Source organism: Acinonyx jubatus, chromosome D4 (assembly GCF_027475565.1).
Source record: "Acinonyx jubatus isolate Ajub_Pintada_27869175 chromosome D4, VMU_Ajub_asm_v1.0, whole genome shotgun sequence".
In the NCBI taxonomy this organism is placed as follows: Eukaryota; Metazoa; Chordata; class Mammalia; order Carnivora; family Felidae; genus Acinonyx; species Acinonyx jubatus.
In genome coordinates this window covers 22,427,785-22,443,605 of record NC_069391.1, presented here as the reverse complement: position 1 = coordinate 22,443,605, position 15,821 = coordinate 22,427,785, and the positions used below count along the sequence as shown (strand labels likewise).

Sequence of the window (15,821 nt, the reverse complement as noted above, 5' to 3'; positions counted from 1 at the left end):
TGTGCTTTGTCGAGACTCATTATAGTTTAGAACCCAAGTGGCGCTGGTGCTCTGGAAGTGCACACAGGTTAAATGAGACACCGTGAGACCCAGCCCCCTAGGTAGGCAGGGGGTTGAGAGCAAACATGGGAAAATCCAACTGAGACTTATTAGTAAGAGAAGTTTTCTTCTTAGAAAGTTTCTCCTAAGGGAAATTTGAAGTACCTTCAAAGAAAAGTAATCTCTACTTAAGAGAAAGAGTGAAATATTGAGAGGTAGAGACAGTTTAAAGTATTCATGAAAGGGTCCAAGAGTAGTATTACTCTCAAGCTTAAGAAATTCACTCTATTTTATATATTGCAAATACCATGAAGTCTCATACTCCGTATGAAGCCATAATGATGGCTACAGGTCATTATATATTTGTTCACACCCACAGAATATACAACACCATGAGTAAACCATACTGTAAATGATGAATTGTGGGTGATTGTGATGTGTCAACGTAGGTTCATCAACTGAATAACAAATGTACCCCTCCTGTGGAGGTGTGTTGATAATGGCGGAAGCTGTGGGCACAGGAGCAGGGAGTGTATGGGAAATCTCTGTACCTTCCCTTCAACTCTACTGGGAACCTAAAACTACTCTAAAAAATTAAAGCCTAATGAAAAAAAGAATTTTAAGAGAGCCAAGGTACCATGTTAAAGAACTTACCATTTAATCAAGGACATAATAGAGACAGTAAAATAAAATAAGCAAAACATTTGAGTAAATATTTCTGTAAAGTATACAAATGTCCAAAAATTATATGAAAAGATGCTCAGCATCACTAATCATTAAAGAAATGCAGGTCAAAACCACAATGAAATATCGCCTTATACCAATTAGGACGGTTCATGTATTAAAAAAAAGAAAAACAGAAAATTACATGTGATGACAAAGATGTGGAGAAATTGGGAAAAAAATGTATGGTGTTTTCCTCAAAAAAAAATTTTAAATGGAATTATCATATGATCCAGCAATCTCACTCATGGTTACATATCCAAAAGAATTGAAAGCAGGATCTCAAAGAGATATCTGTACACCCATGTTCACAAAGGCATTATTCACAATAGCCAAGAGGTGGAAGAAACCCAAATGTCCTGTCCATTGATGGATGAATGGATAAAGAAAATGTGTTGTATACAAACTGGCGAAGGAGATAAGGTTGCAGATGGAATTAAGTTTGCTAATCAGCTGACCTTACAACAAACAGAGAGCTTATCTGCCTCAGCCCAGTATAATCACAAGAGCCTTTAAAAGTGGGAGGAGGAGACAGAACAGAATTGAAGAAAGAGATATGATGACAGAAGCAGGGTCAGAGGGATGCAATATGAGAAAGACTTGATTCATTTGCTGGCTTTGGAGATGGAGGAAGGGGCCACCTATTAGTCTATGCAAGCTGCCACAACAGAAGACCACAGACTGGGTAACTTAAACAGAAAAAATTTACTTTCTTACAGTTCTGGAAGCTAAAAGTCCCTGCTTCAGGTACCAAACAGTGAGAAGATAGAGAGAAAGGAGAAACTATAAGGTCCTCCCATGCTCTTAGGACCACAGTCCCTCCAGTCAAGAAGTGCTGTTTCCTAAGGATTTCAGCTGCCTGCCCATTCACCAGTGCTGGTATTGCCACTGTCCCCACAGGACTGCCTGGGGATGTGGGCAAGAGATAACAGAAAAACATCAGGGAATGTACTTCACTCTTTCTGATGGACAGGAGCCCCATTTCTCTCTTCCAGACTAAAAAAGAAAAGGGAATGTCACCTGGAGCTCTTTCTGTCTATCTTTCTATCTGATCCCAGGGCACAGGTTTGGGTTTCAGCCTTCCCTGCAGTCAAAGCCAAGAGATATCGGGGCAGGGAGAGGAGAGGCAAAAAATTCACCATGAGTTTGTTGGTAGCTTGCAAGGTAGTTCCCTTCCCAGGTCTGCCTGTTAGCATTTATTTTCCAGGGTCCTCAGAAAGTTGCTCCACACATTCTGTCTAGAGCATGTGTGTGTATGTATTTATTCTAATTCCAGTAAACATGCAGTGCAATATTCTTTTCAGGTGCACAATATAGTGATTCAACACTTCCATACATCACCCAGTGCTCATCACAAGTGCACTCTTTAATCCCCCTCACCTATTTCACCCATCCCCCCACCAACCTCCCCTCTGGTAATCATTAGTTTGTTCTCTATAGTTAAGAGTCTGTTTCTTGGTTTGTGTCTCTTTTTCCTTTGCTCATATGCTTTGGTTTTTTTTTTATTTCATCTGAGTGAAATCATATACTATTTGTCTTTCCCTGACTACTTCTTTCACTTAGCATTTATACTCTTTAGCTCCAGCCATGTCATTGCAAATGGCAAGATTTCATTCTTTTTTTTTGGCTGAGTAGTATTCCAGTGTGTGTGCATGTACATATACGCACACCACATCTTCTTTATCCATTCATCAGTCAGTGGACATTTGGGCTGCTTAGAGTTTTTAATTTCATTCAGTGGGAGAAACAAGATGGCGTGCGTTTACTTCATCTTGATCAAAACTGGAATCTGTGTCCTGGTTTTTGCCCTCTTCCTACTTAGAGTTAGCTCCTTTTCAATCCCCCTTTGTTGGCTCCTCTTCCTACTTAGAGTTAGCTCCTTTTCAATCCCCCTTTGTTGGCTTTTCCTATTTGATCGGCTTTAAATATTAGTGTTTCTCTAATTTCATCTTAGGCTATTTTCTCACTCTATACCCTCTCCCTAAGTTCACGTCAACCATGTTCATCACTTAATTACATATGTGCAAATATGTCACAAGTTTGTATCTCCAGGCTGATCTTTCTCATTAGTTACAACCTGCATACCCAACTGACTCCTTGATATTTCTACTTCTAGATCTCAAAATAATGACAAATTCAACATGTCTAAAATACAACTCATGATTTACCCTCCAACCCCACTATCAGCCTTCTTTGACACCTAGAGGTCACCAGGGACACCTTCAGGGATGATCAAGCACCAAATTCAATAGCCATCAAAGGTTTATTACATGCATATTTTTATTCAACATATGTTCACTGAACAGCTGGTCCTTCACAAAAAGTATGCACAAAATGTCTTCTCTGTGCCAGACCTTGTGCTAAGCCCTAGGTATTCAACAGCCGATGAAACTGATACAGGCTTTGCCTCAATGAACCTACAGAGCAGTGAAATAGATATTAAACAAGCAAACCCACAAATGATGATCAAGTTACAAATTGTGATAAGCATTCCTAATAAGAGAAGAAGCAAGACACAGGATACCACTTCCATGAAACCAAAAGGAGTTGTGTGTTCCCAGAGCCAAGGATGTAAATAGTGGGCAATCATATTAAGAAAACCCTTGAATGTCATCTTAAGGATTTCAAGTTTTTTTAGGGTAATTAAAAGCCACTAAAGGATTTAAGCAGGGAAGTGACATGATCAAATTTTTCTCCAGCATAAATCTGGTTATGCAATCATCCAGGAAATGATATGCCAGGCATACTTTTACCTTACTCCTCTTTTTAACAATACCTGAAAAGGATCCCTTACCTGAGACTCTCTAAAAGTAATGATTGTAGTTAGTACTGGTTGAGATGGAATCTAATCCAAATGAAGGAATGCACCACTCCTATTGAAGTTACCAATAATTAACTTCAGGATTGCCTATAATATAGGCATATATAGGCATATATATAAATATGATCATATGACATATATATATGATATATATAGGAATATATATGATATATATGTGATATATATAGGAATATATATGATATATGATATATATGTGATATATATATGATATATAGATGATATATAGATATGACATATAGATATATGCTATATATGCCTATATTATATAAACCACATTTATATTTATATTCACTTGTTTTTCACAGCAACTTTGCATTACATATGGCTGTGACTACCATAACTCCTAATCTCTTATATCTGAGCCAAGAGCTGTTACAGAGATATTTGCCTGGGTCCCTTTGTGGGTCCTTTTCTGACATCTGGATCATCTCTAATCTGTTTCAGCATCCCATCCTGATCCATATCCCATTCTGAAACTCTGGTCTCCGTGTCAATTTGCTCAGTTCCTTGCATCAAAGTTGATCACTAATTACAGAGGTTACTCAGTTGCTGTGTCTTTAAGTTCTCATAATTCACTCTTTGAAGAAAAGATTTCAGCTGTTTCTAGAACTTTGGTTATTCCTGTTTATACTTGGTACTACACAGACTACAGCTAATTCTGGGAGGCCATTACTTCTACTCTAACATGAAATCCAGCTCCACTCTAATAAAAGTCTCCCACAGAAGGGCACTTCAAAATGACTCTGAAATTACCAGGAAATGAATGTGGTATCTGGTTGTGAAGGTTGAGGTATCCAAAGAGAAGAATAATCACGTCAGGGATGAAAGCCTCCTGGTCAGCTCTCCTCTACTACCCCAAAGCCATTTACTCAGGGCTTGTCTTCATCCTCCATTATCAAACATCTCTTAGCAATTTTGGCATCAAACTGGTCCCCTTGCTGCACCACTAGAATTTTGCTGGGTGATTATTTCAAGTGTCTTTATATGGGGGTTACACATCCAGAAACACGTCATGAAAGCCTTAGATCTAAAGGTGTATGAGTTAAATAATCCAAACTCAACATCCACTACTAGAACTTCTTGGGTCTTTCATATGGTAAAATTTACCAAGTGGGCTAACCTTCCTCCACTCAAAACCCTCCCCCTTCCCTACTCTAGAAGTGGAGGTAGGCAAATGAGGAGGTACAATGGAGGCACAAACAATGAAAGGGAAAACAAAATTAAAAGGTAAAAAGGTAGGGGCCCCTGGGTGGCTCAGTCAGTTAAGCATCCCATTTCAGATCAGGTCATGATCTGCAGTCCATGGTTTTAGTCCCGCATCGGTCTCTGTGCTGACAGCCTAGAGCCTGCTTCAGATTCTGTGTCTCCCTTTCTCTCTGCCCCTCCCCTCCTGGCTCATGGTTTGTTTCTCTCTCTATATCAAAAATAAACATTAAAAAAAATTTTTTTTAGGGGCACCTGGGTGGCTCAGTTGATTGAGCGTCGACTTCAGCTCAGGTCATGATTTCACAGCTTGTGAGTTCAAGTCCCACATTGGACTCTGTGCTGACAGCTCACAGCCTGGAGCCTGCTTCAGATTCTGTGTTTCCCTCTCTCTCTGCCCCTCTCCCACTCACACTCTATCTCTCTCTCTCAAAAAAAATAATAAACACAATAAAAAAATTTTTTTAATTCTTTAATAAAAGGAAAAAGGGAAGAAATGAGAACTAATCCCACATTTGTTTTGGAATGATCAGTTTTTGCTGGAAATAATGTCTCCCAAAGTCTGGTCATCTCAAAATCTGTATCAAAATTTCTCAGGGATCTATCATAAATGCAGAATACCAGGACCCCACGTCAGAGCTACTGAATCAGATTCTGGGAGTAGAGGCCTAGAGTCCACATTTTCAACAAGCAATATTTTTAGACAAATAAAAGCTCAAACGTGGATATAAATGTTGTCTCTGTCATCTTTGGCTATTTATAAAGCAATATACCTCATTGCCCTATATTGTTTCTTCCTAATTTTCTCAAGGGGGACTTACTTCTCAAACAGATTACTTTAAAGCTGGTAAATTTATTAGTTTACCGAATGACTGCTGTAAACATGAAAGGTACAATAGAATAGATTTCCCTGCCCTTCCGAAGTCAATCACCCAAAAAGAAGAAAGAAGACAAACACACAAAAAGACTTAGCATATGGGTGGTATACTGGCAAAGAAACAGATAAAATTTACACAAATATCAATGTGGTTAGAAAGGCAAGGTTGGCAGGTGAGCAAATCAAGGTTGGCAGATGAGTACTGGATGCCCTACTCAGAAAGTCAGAAGCTCTGATCAGGAGTTCTGAACGAGGAACGGTAGTTAGGGAGCCACCACGCTGTGGTCCAACATGTTTCCAAAGATGAAGGGATAATGGAGTTGTAGTTCCAGTTCTGCAACTGTGTGATGGTGAGCGAGCCTTTTAATTTTTCTTTAATTTTCTCGCTTGCATAATCAAGGCCAATCTCTATTATTCATTTGTTTCCCTATGGTCCCACCTCCTTCTAGAAAGGATTTAAGGCAGAGAACATATCCAAAATTTTTCTGGCACCAACATTCACTGAGTAAATTTATCCAAATTTCTTTCAGGAACCAATGTGTCAGGACTCTGCAGCCTAAAACTTCTCCAACCGTGAAACACAAGAGACAGCAAATGTTGCCAAATGCAAACGGGAACCTGCTATTGTCCACGGGCAGTCACTTCTGCAGTCACTGTGAGATCCACATCCCTCACAGCTGTAAAAGTATAGGGCTCAAGGTCAAATCAGTGTTCTGTGGGTGAGTGTACGGTCTAGAATTTCTATGGGGAACTCTGCCAGGAGCACACCCCCCTGATAAAACTGCGGGCATCCAGTCATAGATTTTCATGTGTTCAATAAAATAGTTTTTTCATGGCATCTTTGACTTCTTTGTTTCTTAAACTGTAAATTATGGGGTTCAACATAGGGGTGAGCACTCCATAAAGCAGTGAAATGATTTTATCTACTTCTTGGGAGCTTGAGGAAGAAGGCTTTAGGTACATGGAGAGGGCAGCCCCATAGTACAAGATCACCACCGTCAAGTGGGCACCACAGGTAGAAAAAGCTTTGTTTCTTCCTTCTGCTGAGCTGATTCTCAGGATAGTGGAAAGGATGAAGAAATAAGAGATACAAATTAAGAGCATTGGGATGGGCAGGAGGAGCACGCTGACCACCAGCATGATCACGTCCATGAGCAAGGAATGTGCACAAGCTAACTTCAGCACAGCCAGAATTTCACACGTGAAATGGTCTATGAGATTCCCACAGAGGGGTATCTGCAGGGCGCAAGTGGTTTCCAGCAGGGCAGTCAGACAACCCGTCACCCAGGAGACAGCGGCCATCTGCACACAGACCTGCCTGTTCATGATGACGGGGTATCTCAGTGAGTTGCAAATGGCCACGTAGCGGTCATACGCCATCACAGCCAGAAGCACACACTCTGTGGAGCCCATGGCAAGGGACAGATACATCTGTACAGCACACCCAGAAAAGACAATGGTTTTCTGGGATGACAGCAAGTTCACCAGCAACGTGGGAATAGAAGCAGACGTGTAACAAATATCCATGAAAGAGAGATTTCCGAGGAATAAGTACATGGGGGTTTGAAGGCGTGACTCTAGGACAGTGACTAAAATAAGAGTGCTGTTGCCCAAGAGGGTTATCAGATACATCACAAGACTGAAGGCGAAGAGAACAATCTCTAACTTTGGGTATCTAGAAAAACCCTCCAGGAAAAAAAAGCTCCAAATGGTGAGGTTTTCTCCTTGCATCTCCTTTTTTGCACCTGTAGTGATTCTAATATTAATCTTCATTTCATCTGAGGACATAAAGAGACGGATCAAGAATAATGTTCATTTAGTTAGGAGAACACTTCTCAAACTTATATTCACTAGTATAAACACAATTCTATTTGACCACAAGAAATCACAAGACATCGTTTGATCTAAGGGGGAGGGACAGGTTTGATCTACATAAAAAGTTGGTTCTTCCACAACAAAATTTAGAAAAGAGTAAATTTGAAAAGAAGGATAAACATATTTAATACCTGAATCTCAGCCTATTATCTTGCTCGGCACGCAGTAGTTTTTCAGTAGATTTGAAAGTACCGTGTGACCAAAAAATATGAAAAAACACTGAATAAACTGAGCACGGATTAGAAAAGTAAGCCAGATAAGTGAGATAAAGAAACCACACTTGTACAATAAAAACTAGCAGTGATCTTCACTGAAAGAAGAGGAGGGATATTGAAAGAAGCAAATAAATGAATTTTAAACTAACACCTATGAAGTTCTGAGTCTAAATGAACTCTTTCCTTTCCAGCAAATAGCTTGGAGGTCAATACACTTCACAAATGATGACATTGTTTAAAGCATTGTAGGTACCCATTCTGATTATACTTAAGAACCAGTTTACAAGTCACACAAAATAGCCCACCTTCTTTAAACACTGACACATCCACGGGACAGTGTCATTCATTACTGGGACCCATACCTTTTGTGAGCATGTAAATAGTGCTAAAAAATTATACGCAGGCAATACTCTTCTTACACATTACAACCCATGAAGATCTAGAAGATGCAGAAACTGAACTCCCTTTTTAAGCTACCTTAAAATCTCTTGGAAAAGAATATTATAGATCATCTAATTATAAACGAGATGCTGAATGTTTTGGGGGTTTTTTCACATTTCACGTTAACAAAAAGAAAAGACAAAAACTTACCTTCCTTCTGCACGGATTGCTCTTTTTCACCTTTAATTGTGTTCCTTTTCCCACTAGTTTTTTCCTTTCTATTTTCAGATATCCTTGTTCTGAAAACTTCCCTCCCTTGTCCTGTTTCCCTTGCACTGCCATAGGCTTTGCTCTTTCTTTCATAGGCAAATTCCTCAATGATGTGGCTCACTTTACAATGTTTCACTGTTCCCTTTCTTATCACTGGTGTTCCTTCTCGGTTTCCCAGTTTCCGTCAATGTTATCATTTGCCCCCCAGTTCTCCACGTTTCAAAAACTGGCATGCAGGGGGATGGTGGAAATAATCATGTTGGGGACAACAGCTTATACCATGCCCCTAGAACAGGAGCGCAATGTTTTTCAAATAGTTTTCATTATATTACATTATTCTCTGTGACTTCTGCTTCACTGTATCTCATTCTTAGCCTATTATCAAGCCTGCCGTTGTTTTCTGTTTTCCTCATCTGTCCCCAAAGTAGTTGCATTGTAGGTTCAAACATTATCAGTTAACGCTCAATATGCTGTTAGCATTCTAGGGAAAGCCTACCAGTATGGCTTTCCTCTGCGGAGACTTGTTGAGCGTGCAGAGTTTTTGCTTTTCCTTTTAAGAGCTTCATTTTTCCTACATCACAAGAGATAGTTCTTATCCGTTTGTTAGTTAACAGATTATTTCTTAGGAACTTCTCTGCCAGGTTTTATATTTAACAAATTCGGTACAAACATTTTATCTTATTATTGTAAGAGATTATTTTAAAGAAACTTAATTTTGTGTGTGAGTGTGTATTACTCTTAAGACTGGCAAAAAAGACAATTATTTTTTAGAATGAAAAATCAGCCCGGTTGCCTGGAACTTGATATTTTTCTACCGTTTAAAAATTGTAGTCAGGGGGGGTGCCTAGCTGGCTCAGTCAGTGGAGCATGTGACTCTTGATCTTGGGCTTGTGAGTCTGAACCCCACACTGACTGCAGAAATCACTTAAAAATAAAAATTAAAAAAAATTTTAGAAAATAGTAGCCAGGAAAAATTGGTCCTCGCATCTGAATTCCCTGTCACCAACTCCAAATATTGTTTTATGATGTACTATGTGAGGTTAGCTATGTGCAAGAAAAGAATGAATGTATCCATGTTAAAAATGTTAAACATATTATATGAAAATCAACACTGCAGTTCATTTCTTTCAAAAGTATTGACTGTCACCTCCATAGCTAAAAGTGCCAAAGGATAGCAAGTGACATACTACATAAATTTAAATCATCTGTTGTTTTGGGGGAATACCTGTTGTCCCTGAACAATTTAAAGTTCAGCAGCCATAATATACAGAGATTTAAAACTTCAGGTCCTTGAGGGATAATGTCCCAATGATCCAATTATATCAAACTTTGAAAAACCAAGAGTAACCCACAGTTCTCCCAAAATAATTTCAAAGAACTCTCATAAAAACAAAGTCTTCTATTCCTCTCTGTCTATCCTTGCTACATCTTTTTTTTCTTGAATGATTACAGTGTAGAATATTTAACAGTCTACAGAGAAAAGTTCTCTCTAGAATTCTAAGATACACATTTTTTCATTTGTGGAATTACTCCTAGTTTTCAAAGTTTACTCTTTTAAGACAGTTGTCCCAACAAGGGATCAGAAATTTCAAATTTTATTCAATGCATACATATTGAAGAGGGCCTTCAAGCAATGAACTCTCAGCAGCAATGGACACACCTAGCACCCAGATCTTAGTTTCTTTTTATTTTTTTTAATAAATCTTATTATTTTTTATAAATCTATTTTATTTCTACATCCAGCGAATTTTATTTTTTTATTTTAATTAATCCAAATTAGTTAACATATAGCATAATAATGGTTTCAGGAATAGAATTTAGTGATTCATCATGTCCATATAACACCCAGTGCTCATCCCAGCAAGTGCCCTACTTAATGCCCGTCACCCATTTAGCCCATACCCCCACCCCACACCCCTCCAGCAATCCTGTTGGTTCTCTGTATTTAAGAGTCTCTTACGGTTTGCCTCCCTCTCTGTTTTTATCTTATTTTTTCTTCCCTTCCCCTATGTTCATCTGTTGTGTTTCTTAAATTCCACATATGAATGAATGAAATACTTGTCTTTCTCTGACTGACTTATTTCACTTAGCATAATATACTATCGTTCCATCCACATTGTTGTGAATGGAAAGATTTCATTCTTTTTGATCACCAAGTAATATTCCATTCCATATATATATATATATATATATATATATATATATATATATATATATAATCTTCTTTACCCATTCATCTGTTGATGGACATTTTGGGTCTTTCCATACTTTGGCTATTGTTGATAGCACCACTATAAACATTAGGGTGCATGTGCTCTTTCAAATCAGCATTTTTGTATGCTTTGGATATATACCTAGTAGTGCAATTGCTGGGTCACAGGGCAATTCTATTTTTAAGTTTTTTGAGGAAACTCCATACTGTTCTCCAGAGTGGCTGCACGAGTTTGCATTCCCACCAGTGGTGCAAAAGTGTTCCCCTTTCTCTGCATCCTCACCAACAACTGTTATTTCCTGAGTTGTTAATTTTAGCCATTCTGAGAGGTGTGAGGTGGTATCGCATTGTGGTTTTGATTTGTATTACCCTGATGATGAGTGGTGTTGAGCATCTTTTCATTTATCTGTTAGCCATCTGGATGATTTCTTTGGAAAAGTGTCTGGTCATGTCTTTCACCCATTTCTTCAATGGATTATTTGTTTTTAGGGTGTTGAGTTTGATAAGTTCTTTACAGATTTTAGATACTAACCCTTTATCTGATATGTCATTTGCAAATATCTTCACCCATTCTGTCAGTTGCCTTTTAGTTTTGCTGATTGTTTCCTTCCTTTTTATCTTGATGAGGTTCCAATAATTCATTTTTGCTTTCATTTCCTTTGCCTCCAGAGACACGACTAGTAAGAAGTTGCTGCTGCCACAAAGAGTTTGCCTGTTTTCTCCTCTAGGATTTTGATGGTTTCCTGCCTTATATTTAGGCCTTTCATCCATTTTATTTTTCTGTAGGGAGTAAGAAAGTGGTTCAGTTTCATTCTTCTTCATGGTGCTGTCCAGTTTTTCCAACACCATTTGATGAAGAGACTGTCTTTTTTGGATATTCTTTCCTGCTTTATTGAAGATCAGTTGGCCATATATTTGTGGGTCCATTTCTGGGCTCTCTATTCTATTCCATTGATCTGCATACATGTTTTTGTGCCAGTAACATACTATCCTGATGATTACAGCTTTGTAATACAGCTTGAAGTCAGGAATTGTGATGCCTCCAGTTTTCAGATCTTGGTTTCTAAATACAGTTCTCATCTAAAAGGAAATGTAGTTCCTCTTTCCAAGGCTGGAGCCAGAAAAGGACAAAATTGGCCTGGAGTAGTGTACTGCACTAGAATATAAGGAAGTATGCAAAGAATTACAGGAGTATTTCAAAAGACCATAGAATCCCACTTGATAAGACTTTCATTGGCCAAATCTGGGACAGATTATTTCAAGCATCAAAATAAATAATGGTTAAAATACATTATAATCCATAGAATAAAATAAGAATGCATGAGTTCTTCTGAAAGGAAGAAAAACTCTTTCTTACAGGAGGATGCCAAAAAAATGAATATAAAAAAATGATGTCATTAGAAAGACATTAAAGGTTGTTGTAGTAATAGATTAGAGCAGGTTAAATTGATCGCAGATAAATGGAAGCATCATAGTTATCAGAGGTAAAAGTTCGATGAGAAACAGGATATTTACATGGTGTCAAAGTATCCCACTTATTAATTTCAAAAACAAGATAATAATAGCTTTACAGCAGGGAGACCTGGAGGATGGCCACCTTAACATCACCAACCACCGGACAAACTGACTCCACACGCCTTCTGATAGGACGGACATAGCATCACTTCTGGGCTTGCTCTCAAAAATACATAACCCAGGGGCACCTGCGTGGCTCATTCAGTTAAGCAACAGACTCTTTGATCTGGGCTCGGGTCATGATCTCTTGGTTTGATAGCTGGCAGCCTGTTTGGGATTCTCTCCCCACCTCCACCCTGCCTCTCTTGGCCCTCCCCTCACCCTCAAAAATAAATAAACATTAAAAAATACATAACCTAAATCAAACCATGAGGGAACACCAGACAAATTTAAATTAAGGCACATTCTGAAAATAACCAGTCTATACTTATCAGAACTGTCAAGGTCAGGAAACAAACAAAGGAAAAGCGCTAAGAAATGTTCAGGGAGATTAAAGAAACGTGACAACTGAATGCAATGCATGACCCAGCACCAAGTATTAGACCAGGAAAAAAATAGCTCTAAGGGATATTACTAGGTCAGTAGACGAAATTTTATTATGGGCTGTAGATTAGATAACAGTATTGTATCAGAGTTAAATTTCCTGATCTTCATAACTGCATAGTGGCTATGTAAGAGAACGTCCTTGTTCCAAAATACTTTAGTAGTTAGTGTCCAAGGAGCAAAATATCTTAAACTTACCCTCAAAGAGTCCATTAAAAATCCGTTTTTCAAAAGTTCGCTCTGGAGGGTCTCGCGCTGCATGTGGCCCCTCGGCTCCTAGAGCAAAGTCCTGGGCGGCAGCGGCCGGCGGGGTCTGGGGAACCTGGACTGGCCCCACAGGCCGCCGGGCTGGTATCCCGCGGTGCGTGACAGTCCCCACCCAGGAGGCGGCGACGCAGTGGCGGCTGAAGGCGCCGGGGTGGGGGGGGGGCGGGGTGGCAAGCCGGGCCCTGGGCGGCGAGAGGCAGGAGTGCGCAGCCTGGGCGTCGGGGCCTGTCCGGTCTCCAGGCCCCGGCCCCACCTGCGGCGTCACCCCGAGGCTCAGCAGCCACGTGCGGGCGCAGCGGGGCCATCAGAGTGCAGTGCGTCCACCATCAAGCCCTCTCCCAAGCCAAGTACAGAGGAGCCTGCCGCGGGGACAGGGAGACTGGGGGCGGGGAACAAGGGCTGCAGGGGCCACAGCGGGCTTCGCGGCCACCATGCCAAAACAGGACCCCCATCAGGCCACGGGCTTCTTCCTCACGACCTCCCAGCGCAGCTGGTACCGAGGGGCGTGAACCCGCTGAGCCCGCACGCTCGCACAGGTGCAAGTAATGGCTTCAGACCACACCTGCGCGTGTGAGCAAGCCCCAGGGCAGGGCCTGGAGGCACAGGGACACCGGAACCGTGGAGGTGTGGCTCGCAGAGCCTGAGGAATGAGGGGCTCGAGGCATTCTGCAAGGGAACTGCCCCCACCTCCACCCCGTGCGCCGGGTCAGCCTGGACGTGGACATCGCGTTCATCATTTATGCGGAGACGGGGAAGCTGCTCAACAAGGTATGGCCGGCAGACCGAGCCCCGTGAGGCTGCATGGGCCCTGCCCCCGGGCACCTCCAGACCGGCCCGGACGCCCCTCTCCTCCAGTACACTCTGTGACCTGGGACTACCCCTGTGGCCACCAAGTCCGCGTGTTCCATGTGTCCCTGCAGTCTGGATGGTATCACCATAGTGCGATGTGTCCAGCAAGGTTGGGCGTCTCTCAGGCCTGTGAGTCTGTGCACGCTGTCTCCATGCCTACTCATGAGTCATGTGCCTGTATTTCATGTTGTGTGTCATGTGACCCTGTGTTCCACTTCCTGGGGTGCCCCATCCTCCTGTAGGCATAGCCGGGCCCAGCCCCGTGCTTTCCACCTTGGGCAGCAAGGGCCCTTCCTTGTCCTGGCCAATGCCAGGCCTCAGCCTAGCCTCGCCACATTCCAGGGGCTGCCTCCCTGCCCTACTTCTCCCACCAGTAGCCTTAACTGGTCCTTGGGGCCTCCCCCTGGGACAGGGTGGCACCTGTCACCCTCAGAACCACCTTCCCAAGGCACAATAAACCAGATCTTGTTGGGGGGAGGGGAGTAGTTTACTTTAGTTGTGTGTGGAGAGCAGGTACATGTATTACCACATTCTTTTTGCAAGATACGCAGTTCCCACACAGTTTCCTGTGTCCTTATGACAGTTCCCATACTCTGGATCACCAAGGGCGAATGGACTCTCCAGATAAAGGATGATCAGGAAAACTTGGTCATACCACATGAATAAGCAGATTTTTTCTTCCTTCTTAGGAAAAGAAGTAACAAATAGACTAATGTAAGAATTAACAATAGAGCTAATTAAGTTGTAGAATAACATTTTGGGGATGATGGGCTGGAGTGACCCATTCATGATAAGCTTGCAATAGTTAAACCTTCTGCACCCAATGGGCTTGTTTGATTGTAAAACAGCAAACAACATAGAGTTAGTGACTTCACAGTTTTAATATTCAGCTTGAAACTTTACTTTCCTAAAAGTCAGTGCTCACAATAAGTCTCTCCATCAGCAGGCAACAAGGGAACAATAATTTTGCTAGAAGACTGACAATTAGATACTAAGTAGAAAAAACAGGCACTGGTATTGGAGGAAAGGAGATAAAATTATCACTTCCAAACTATGTGATTTTTTATTTTAATTTTATTAATTAATTTTTATTTTTTAATTTTTATTTTTATTAATTTCTATTAAAATTATGTTTTTATAATTAAATTATATAATTATAAAAATTACATTAATTTTTGTTTTTTAAATTTTACATCCAAGTTAGCATATAGTGCAAGAAAAAAGACGAGGACCCATTAAAACCGTTCCCCATCAATAAAGAGTTTAACTGCCATAATAACAGATAAATAAAGAAAAATCAGTAATTTCCTTGTGGCCAGTTGGCAGATATACTGACCAGAAAAAGATGCCGTTATCAATCATATTAAAATTGTGAGAAATCTTAGGATGACTCTAACAAGAACAGTGCAGAACTTACATGAAGGAAACAGTAAAAGTTTATAACAGTAGTTCCATAACCAGTAAACTAAATGAATCCTGATACAAAATCTAGAGTTCACCTGTGTTATTTTGATCAGTGAACAAAAAATAATTCTTTGCTGGCAACTACAAAATCACTGTGTCAGAGTGATACCTTCAAAATTGAAGCAGGAGGAGTTTCTACAAAAGATGGTAGACATGAAAGAGGCTTTCATAATCATTTCTCACAAAACCAAACAAAAGAAAAAGTGCTGTTTAATAGCAAAACTGACTCCAGCCACTTTACCTTTCAGAAGAGTGGCATTATCTCATCTCCTGGTTATGTGGTTCTTTTATTTAGAAAACCACCTCCATGGGGCTGTTTTGTTGAGAAAGCAGGGCCCTGGCTCATGCCAATGGGAAAAGGCTATGATAAAGATAACTGAATTATTCTATTTAAAAATGAAGTTATGGGATTGCACAGTTCAGTCCTGGCTCCTGAGAAGGGTTTGGAAAACTGGAAGACAGGAGAGTGGAGAGAGTATTAGGAAGAAAGCCTGGAAACCCTGAAGACTAAAAGGAATGCAGAGTAATAACCAATGAAAAATATCT

At 40.5% G+C, this 15,821-nt stretch overlaps 1 protein-coding gene across 1 annotated transcript; it reads right to left on the bottom strand.

Moving 5' to 3' along the window:
- Positions 1-6,336: 6,336 nt before the first annotated feature.
- On the bottom strand, positions 6,337-8,852 carry LOC106971768 (olfactory receptor 2K2). The gene is made up of 2 exons (XM_015068628.3): positions 8,366-8,852; positions 6,337-7,462 (listed from the first exon to the last, which is right to left on the bottom strand). The coding sequence occupies exon 2, from the start codon at positions 7,455-7,457 to the stop codon at positions 6,498-6,500; it is 960 nt and encodes a 319-aa protein (XP_014924114.2). The 5' UTR covers positions 7,458-7,462; positions 8,366-8,852; the 3' UTR covers positions 6,337-6,497.
- Positions 8,853-15,821: the final 6,969 nt, after the last annotated feature.

What these genes read in the sequence shown, in the direction of transcription:
- LOC106971768 (XM_015068628.3), bottom strand. Translation starts at nt 7,457, where the DNA reads ATGAAGATTAATATTAGAATCACTACAGGTGCAAAAAAGGAGATGCAA.